Here is a 9,301-nt window from a genome sequence, read left to right as displayed (position 1 = left end):
GAGGAGTTTTAACCCCTCGCTACAGTTCTGCTGTATCTCGGACCGTGAGGGAGGGAGTTGTGCCCTACTCTGCTCCAGCTGTTCTCTTGATGACAGAAGTGTGTAGTTTTATAGCCCTACTGTATTCCACCCCTGCAGGCAAAAAGCAATCAGAGGTGAGCTGCCACTCAAGAATGCCGTCCTGAAAAATCGACTTAAATCTGGTTCAGATACCGCCCCTTTTCACAGTGAACCAACTAAAAAAGACCCCTGACAATTTCTAATATACAGCACTCTGTGATGAGCAGTTGAAAAAGACATCTCTGGTCTGGAACTATGACTATGGAGTATGGTTCACTAGTATGGTTGATGAACTGAGGGCAGACACAATCTTAACTATACTGCATCTGAGTGTTTGGAACCTATGTCCCCTGAGGTAATACAACCTGACACAGCAGAGCCTATGCCCTAAAATGGCAAATTCAGGTGAATATTCAAATGAGGATAGGCTGCCAATGAATGAAAAAGACTAACAGAGTCAGTGAATGATGAAGGGTACACAGCACATTTAAAATTCTAATGTCAAGTCCTTATCAAGGTAAACTAAATTAGTTTCCAGCTCGCTGAAATCATCATCTAAGAGCTCTGTAAATTCTCAACTCCATCACGTTATGCAATTCAAAATGTACAAGCAATCTGCCTAGAGTTGGTCTTGTTAAGGTCTTCCTCCTTTGATCTCCTAGCCTGCTCTGGGCACACCTTCACTCTGACATTTGCTCTATCCTCTATTTCCACTAGGGAATGTGTGTACTTACAATGCATAGTTAATGTACTTAAAGCAGCAACACGTTTTATGAGTGGGTGACTGGCAAACATGAACCATGATCTCATCACGCTCATGTCATTCTATGAGATTACCTCCAGAGACAATACATACTGTATGTTCTAACAAGTTTCCACCCAGGCCTATTTGTGTGTAAAGCTGGCAGTTACACCTTAAAAGTGTAAGTCTCCAACCTATCCTCGCCCACCCATCTCTGAGCATGTTATCATCACCTTTGAAGTGCTTGGTTAAACATGGCTGTGGAGAGGAAAACATATATTTCAAACAGGCTAAGATGCAAAGAAAGTGTCTGTAAAAGGTCAGAGGTCGCATGTAGAGTTAATCCCATCATGTCACGGACTGTTATGAGACAGTGCAAGCTGCTCTCGTTTTGATCAATGGGAAAGGTGTCGGCTTGAACAATGTGCGGCACAGTACCACACATGAAACAGGTAGGGGCATTTCCAGACAAGTGGTAAACATATGAGAACACAGTAAATCAAAGCTGGTCATTCAAGAGAAGTGGTGGTTTTAACATAACATAATGTAGGACGGTGTCTTTAGACCGTTTCTAAACTGCTTAATAAAAAAAACGTATATTGTTCTTTTTTTCTTTTTTTTTAAAGGGCATTTCTGCTTTATTGGGATAGAGATAGTAGAGATTGACAGGAAGGATGGGTGAGAGAGAGAGGAGGGATGACATGCAGGATATGTCAATATGGTATGCGCCTTAGTGTGCTACGCCACTTGAGCACCCCATGTATATTCGCTGTATCGCTGTGTCGCAGTTGAGTGATGTCTGACCATCAATGACACTTTTTGATTCATTATCTCACAGAAACATTACTGTTTACATTGTGAAACATACCATAGGCGCATACAATACAGACACGTACTACATCGAAATGCAATAGTAATGGATATCATGTGATCAAGGTCCAATGGTATAGTATAAGAGCTCTAGAGATGTTCGTCTCTTATTCATTTTTGGCATGGAGTTGACACTTCTTGTGGTTTCACAGACAGAGACAGACGAGTTGCATGTTCATAGTTGCATTTACATAGCCGCATGTACGGATACTGATGTGCAGATAAAAGACAGATTAAAACATGTGTATCGCTGCTTGCTTCATCTCCTAGAACTAAAAGAAAACAACATGAGCTCTGCTCATAAAGAAATTAACTCTGTGATTCGATTGATGTTTCATGTTTCTGTTTTATGGATTAGATTACTTTTTCATAAATATTGAGAGAAGGAGGGATGTTTACGATAGTCTGAAAACATATAATTATCCTACAATGTTCTACAACAGCAAATATTATTGTGACTGCAGTGCCCAGGGCTATTATCACCTGTGTTTATCTAAGTCCTCTATGATAAATGAGTTATGAGTCTAGAGGATTCCCTGTATTGATTGCATTATTGAAGCAAAAAGTTTGTGGGGAACTGAAACAGTAAATGCTCCAGGGATAATAACAACAGTACAGAGAATGTGTATTTTTTAACCAGACTAAATCATCTTTGGAATGTCTCAAACGTGGTCAGATTCACTTTCTTCTTTAGCTTTAAAAGGGCCCAGCGGCCATGCGCATGGAAGTGATTATGGACTGAAAAGCAAACGCAATATTTTGTTTAAAATGATTTATCTGTCTTAATTTCTTACACAAATACAGAAAAAGTTGTAGTTTTCTCTGTAGGAAATTGACACGTAGCCTCCATATGCAATAAACCGTATAACTGTTGTGTGTATAATTATATTCAGTTCATCCATACTGACTGTATTGCAGAATTCAGTTATATAAGACTGATATACCATGCAGACCTACTAAAACAGAATACATGACACGTTCCAGCCTCTTTACAACCGCCCAACATTATGCACAATGTTGTGTGTATAATTGTATTCAGTTCATCCATATCTAAATTCTGACACTGAATAGCATAGGCCTACTTACTTTACGTACTGTAACAACTACACCTTTTCACCACAAGTTGCAAAAAAATCATATAGATGCACCCACATCTTTTAGTACAGCACCACACTCTAGTGGAAATAACGTGTATGTGGTATTGTTATACACACAATGACATAACATACAGTAATGATAACGGTGTGTGTGTGTGTGTGTGTGTGTGTGTATGAGTATGTATGTGTGTGTGTGGTATTCACTGACTGTATACAGAATTCAGTTATATAAGACTGATATACCATGCACACCTAATAAGACAGAATATGCGCCATGTGATATATCTTTTCGGATGATGTCTTCTAGTTCCAGGCTCTTTACAACCACCCAACATTATGCACAATGATGACGGGTATCTTTATCATCTCATTCGCATACTTTTGATAGCTGTTTGACTACTCCCTATAGGTATTGGTCTATGGAGTTGAAGGAAAATCAAAACATTCCGCAACTTCCATAGTTTCACTTCTAACATCATAGTTCCAACTTCCATAATCTCCACTCCTCAGCCTCACTGATGAAGGCTTAGGGAATTACACCACAACGGTTGCTTTTTCCCCATCTTTTTGGATTGGATCTAGGGAAATCAATACAAAAAACCGTTCTGGGCAGTGTAATGGCATATTTCTATTACTACAGTTTGATTTTCTCATCAATTTGATGAGTGACCTTGACTTTTTATTTGTTGTTGGATTGTTAGACGTATACTGGATTAATCATGTTACATTGACATGTATCATTTTTGTAATTGGGAAAAATAATAATCAGATATAGGATAGCTGTGGAGATCGGGGAGGGGAAATAAGACCAGATCAATGTCGCGAAGTGCCACAAGTGCGCCTGCTCAGATTAGTCCTCGACGACAGCGTTGCGCGCATGCTCAGTTCTACTCTCCGGTCATTCATTATAAAGCCCCCAGTTCCTCTGTCTCTTTCCACCTTCAGCCATTTTGACAATGTTAGGAGCTGTGGGACGCTGCTGCACCGGTGCTCTGCAGGCTTTGAAGCCTGGGGTCCATCCCCTGAAGGCCCTCGTTGGATCTCCAGCGGTCCTCTCACGTAAGTTCTTCATGCATGGAGCGATTTGCAGTGAAAATGCGTTAGGAAGTTAGGGGACAGGGATCGTGCTAGCTTGCTAGGAGCAAACGCGCTGGCTGCTGTCAGTGGAGCAGGCCTCAACCTCTTAATGTCTATAATTCTCTCTACTGATTTGATTTAAAACGTAAAACCTGTTTCATTGATGAACATGACTTGTTATTTTCACATGTGACCCAATTAAAGGTACCTGCGTGTCATGATTCTTTTGCAAACAGAAATGACCTTTATGTCATGACATGAGGTTTCAGTGGCTCGCGCTAACTGTTAGCGTCGCGAGAAGGGTACGGAATGTACAGTTAGCTTAGCTAGACGACTCACATTGACAGTCAAGTTAACGTGTTTAACCAGCTAACTTAAAAATAATCGTGCATTTATTAGCTTGGTAGTGTCTGTGTCGCTCATTTGATTTCATACTAGCTAGCTAACGCTTAAGCTATTAATTTTCCAAATCGTTAGCTAAACTAACGTTAGCTCGAGCTAGGTCGCAAAACATCAGCTTGGCCATTATCTAGCTAGCTGAGTTTGGTCAAGTAACGTGTCTAATTTACCTCACTAGTTGACAATAGCTACATATATTTATCAAATGTTCCATAGGCATCATTTAGCATATTCTCCCATGGCTACCTAGTTAGCTGTCAATCTCCAACAACATGGCCGAGAATACTTGACATTGAGCTTGCCTGCTAACGTGCTCTACTGCGCAGCTGATCTGGCTGTCCCTGCACTGACTGAGCAAAGTGACATTAGCATGACAACGGTCAGCAGACAGGATCAATGAAGCTGCCAGTAACGTTTTGATAAGTACATTTTTACAACAAGGTCAAATGGTATTCGGTCAATGACGGTTGATCTTTTTACAGGCAGAGGCTATGCAGCACCAGCTGCTGCCGCCACCCCCAGTGGGCAAATCGTAGCGGTCATCGGTGCCGTTGTCGACGTCCAGTTCAATGATGATCTCCCACCCATCCTCAACGCCCTGGAAGTTGCTGGTCGAGACTCTAGGCTAGTCCTGGAGGTGGCACAGCATCTTGGTAAGTGTGCAATTTGCTTTTGGGCGTTGCATTTCACTTAGATACTGTGGTTGTGTAACTTCAAAAGCATCTCTGTAATCTGTCATGTGTTCCTGCAGGGGAGAACACTGTGCGTACCATTGCCATGGATGGTACTGAGGGTCTGGTCCGTGGACAGATAGTTCTGGACACTGGTGCCCCCATCAGAATCCCAGTGGGTCCCGAGACCCTGGGCAGAATCATGAATGTTATTGGAGAGCCCATTGACGAGAGAGGTCCAATCTCCACCAAGCAGTAAGTACCCAGATTGTTAACTGATTCAGCATCTGTGATCTTATGCCTGAAAGGGTTTAATCCTGTTTCTTTGATTGACATCTAAGTGAACCCATATTTTCACCAAAAATGTAGATTCTTTGTCCCTTTGTGAAAGTTTATTCAGATGTTTTCAAATCCCATTCATATGAAACAGGTAAAAAAAAAAAAAAGACAAGAGGGGGATAAGTTAACAAGCCAGGATTGATGCCACAATTCTTTAATGACAGTGCATTTAGATAAAATCATTCAATTAGTTGGAGGTAAAAAAAAAAGTGCACCAGCTCCTCCCTCTCCCCCTCTTGCTCTCACAGCTTTAGGTGAAAACTCTTGCATTTCACGATCTAGTTCAAAGTAGTACCACAAGGCATAGATGCAGCCTGTGTATATAAGTGAATTGAGTAGGGATTTTTCCTAATCGATTGAGTCCAGGTACGAGTACTCAAGTACGTGTTCACACCCTAATGTATATATATTTTTTTTTCAGGACTGCCCCCATCCACGCTGAGGCCCCAGAGTTCACTGACATGAGTGTGGAGCAGGAGATCCTGGTAACTGGAATCAAGGTGGTGGACCTCCTGGCCCCCTATGCCAAGGGAGGCAAGATCGGTATGTTGACGTTTCCTTGCTCATGCAATCCAGTCACATCTTTTCACAATTACATGCACAAGTTAATTTGTACTCGATACTAATATAATACTAAAAATGTAAATTTGACAGAGGGTTGCATGCTTCAATTGATTAGTACTAAGTGACTGTCTGACAATCTTTATTGAAACTAATGATTCTCTTTATTTCTTCCATGACCAAAGGCCTGTTCGGTGGTGCCGGTGTGGGCAAGACTGTGCTTATCATGGAGCTGATCAACAACGTGGCCAAGGCCCATGGTGGTTACTCTGTGTTCGCCGGAGTGGGAGAGCGCACCCGTGAGGGAAATGACTTGTACCATGAAATGATTGAGTCTGGTGTCATCAACCTCAAGGACACCACCTCCAAGGTGAAGACCAGGCTACAGTGAACACTGCTGGGGGTCATCTGTAGGGCATCAATTGAAGACAGATTTTAAAGTTATTGGAATATAGTCAACTTTACTAAAGCATCTTGTTGAATGGCAGTATTTGGGAATGTTGAGAGCATAGCTCAAGTGTTTTATAGTATAACCAAGCTCTGGAAAATATCTCTATTTTAATCATTTTGAGCATCTTTACAGAATGTCCTTGACTTGTATCCTGCAGTGTTTGACCCAGGTGGTGAGACTAATGCCCCCCTCCTCCATCCCCCCAGGTGGCGCTGGTGTACGGCCAGATGAACGAGCCCCCAGGTGCCCGTGCCAGAGTGGCTCTGACTGGTCTGACCGTTGCCGAGTATTTCCGTGACCAGGAGGGTCAGGATGTGCTGCTCTTCATTGACAACATCTTCCGTTTCACCCAGGCTGGCTCAGAGGTTAGAAATGGCTTTGGATCCCTTCCCTCACTGTCATCACAGCCCTAAGCGTTAGAGCCCGAACACGATCAGGGTTCAGGAAGGTGTATATGGTTAGATTAACTGATTTTAATTGATAAAAAAAACAACTTAATTGGTTGCCTATTATTCCACAAGGACCATAGACTAATTTGGAAATGTTCAAATGGCACTGCTTGTTATTTTAGTCAAAAAAGACTGCCACATGCATCGTGTCATCTAGATACACATACCATTGTTGGTCAAACTAGATGTTATCCCTGCATAATTCTCCTCTTTTCCAATGTTTCCTCTCTCTCATCCCCTCCCAGGTGTCTGCCCTGCTGGGTCGTATCCCCTCCGCTGTGGGTTACCAGCCCACCCTGGCCACCGACATGGGTACCATGCAGGAGAGAATCACCACCACCAAGAAGGGTTCCATCACCTCTGTGCAGGTAAGCTGGTGTTCCTTCACATGCCTCTTGAGGCCCACGCTGAAGTGGGGCACTGAGGCTGGAAAAAAGGCTAATGGCTGCTATTCAGAAAGCATAATGAAAGCATAAAAAAGAAATGGGTCGGAATCGTCCCAATCACAAATAATAAAAATGTGCCTCTCGGCTATTGCTGTTTTCCCCTCACCACTACTACTATTTATGTAATGAAAATGGTCTCCCATCTCTCTTAGGCCATCTACGTGCCCGCTGATGATTTGACTGACCCCGCCCCTGCCACCACCTTCGCTCACTTGGACGCCACCACTGTGCTGTCCCGTGCCATTGCTGAGCTGGGTATCTACCCCGCAGTGGACCCCCTGGATTCCACCTCCCGTATCATGGACCCCAACATTGTCGGAGCAGAGCACTATGACGTAGCCCGTGGTGTGCAGAAGATCCTCCAGGTAAGTGATGTCAACCACACCCTCCTTGCGGATGACATTAGTCATCCGTACCTCAGATGTTTATCGATGGCAAAATTACGACCTAACCCTTCTATATCCAAATCTCCTTCTCCTCGCTTTCTCAGGACTACAAGTCCCTGCAGGATATCATTGCTATCCTGGGTATGGATGAGTTGTCTGAGGAAGACAAGCTGATTGTGTCCCGCGCTCGCAAGATCCAGCGTTTCCTGTCCCAGCCCTTCCAGGTGGCTGAGGTCTTCACCGGCCACATGGGCAAACTGGTGCCCCTCAAAGAAACAATCTCAGGCTTCCAGAGCATTCTTGGTGGTATGTACCCATTTCACTCCTGGTGAACTGACATGGACATCTGACAAATATGATCATACTGAGAGCAATATATTCTAGGCACATTTGGTGTCACCTTCAATATCCATGCCTATTTGTGGTGATCTAATTCTATGGTCATTCTTTTCCCCAGGCAAGTACGATGCCCTGCCCGAACAGGCTTTCTACATGGTTGGCGCCATTGAGGAAGTTGTTGAGAAGGCTGCAAGAATGGCTGAGGAGCTCGCATAATTTACTCTTAACTATTGTGGGGTGGGGGGGAGCGAAAACAAGGTCCTGCGGAGCACTTGGTTTGTAAACATGTCACACATGCAAAAAATGTATCTGTCTCGTCATCCTGAAAAGTTCTATTTAATGTTTTCAATGAAAGAAGATGGAATAAAGATCTGTCTTGACAAACTACAATCTGCTTTTGGGTCTGCTGTACATTCATAGCATTTTTAAATGTGTTGTAGCACAATTATTCCTCTATGGGTATTTTCATGCTGTGGTTATGAGATGTCCCCTTCCATTACAGACCACTAGATGGCGCTCATAAGGCACAACACTCTGTACAATGTTGGACGGCTGTAAGCAAAAGATTAAATAAATGGCTGTCAAAGTCCCCTTGTCATTTCTTTACACAGTGTGAACAGGTGGACATGTTGCTTGTTTGATTAGGGTGAATGCTTAGAATTGCACTTCATTTTAGAGTCTTTGAAGATCATCTAACCACTCATTTTTTTGAACTAGGAAATGTTTTCAGTGGAATGCCTAGAAGGATGAAACTAACATTTTCTGCCAACATGCTGATGTTAGTGAACATGTGCACAAGTTATAAGACAACTACTTGACCTACAGCACCAAATGTGACTCAGATTGAAGGATGTTATTCTTGAGACCCCAACTACAACTAAGGATCACTGGCCTGTTTTATTAGGCAGAACTTAAAAGGCTACTTAATCTTAATTCTTTTCATATCCTGCACCATACCAGTGTCTACATATGTGGATAGGTGAATTTCTGTTCTGTAGTCAAAAAGAAGAGTGGAAATTACCCCCTATGATGTCATTAAAGGTACATGTATATACATTAATTTTCAGAAAGTTTCCAGGCAGGGGAGTGCATTTGTTGCTGTAATTTTTGAAAATTACTGAATAAAAAATAAAATTACCTCCAATGTTATCATAAGGGGTACTTGACCGATTCTCTTATATTTTTGATTACAAAACGTACAGAGTGTAAACAAACATGGGTTCTGTTGGCCAGTGAAATGAACCCAAGTGAACCTTCTAAAGTGAATACAAATGGAACACACTTAATAGTCCTGGTCTGTCCATTTCAGTCACGCTATCTGTCTTGTCATGTCATTAAATTACTTGTATCATTAGGAGAAAAGATCCACCCTTTTAGCAATCTTTCTTACCCATGATGTGTTACAGCTCACCAT

At 42.5% G+C, this 9,301-nt stretch overlaps 1 protein-coding gene across 1 annotated transcript; it reads left to right on the top strand.

The window, feature by feature from the left end:
- Positions 1–3,677: 3,677 nt before the first annotated feature.
- LOC310815072 (ATP synthase subunit beta, mitochondrial) lies at positions 3,678–8,476 on the top strand. The gene is made up of 10 exons (XM_083684689.1): positions 3,678–3,828; positions 4,728–4,898; positions 4,997–5,171; positions 5,677–5,798; positions 6,002–6,186; positions 6,474–6,632; positions 6,962–7,084; positions 7,315–7,527; positions 7,653–7,854; positions 8,006–8,476. Exons 1-10 carry the CDS (start codon positions 3,726–3,728, stop codon positions 8,101–8,103), a joined length of 1,551 nt encoding a protein of 516 aa, XP_083540815.1. The 5' UTR covers positions 3,678–3,725; the 3' UTR covers positions 8,104–8,476.
- The last annotated feature ends 825 nt before the right edge of the window (positions 8,477–9,301 follow it).

The sequence above is a fragment of the Argentina silus genome, assembly GCF_951799395.1.
Source record: "Argentina silus genome assembly, chromosome: 14".
Classification (NCBI taxonomy): domain Eukaryota; kingdom Metazoa; phylum Chordata; class Actinopteri; order Argentiniformes; family Argentinidae; genus Argentina; species Argentina silus.
This window is presented reverse-complemented; position numbering and strand designations above follow the sequence as displayed.

Bases quoted from the DNA above. Each gene is read 5' to 3' on its own strand.
- LOC310815072 (XM_083684689.1), top strand. From the start codon at position 3,726: ATGTTAGGAGCTGTGGGACGCTGCTGCACCGGTGCTCTGCAGGCTTTG. The intron at 6,187-6,473 runs GTGAAGACCAGG...CCATCCCCCCAG, and splicing joins TCAAGGACACCACCTCCAAG to GTGGCGCTGGTGTACGGCCA. The intron at 7,085-7,314 runs GTAAGCTGGTGT...CATCTCTCTTAG, and splicing joins GTTCCATCACCTCTGTGCAG to GCCATCTACGTGCCCGCTGA.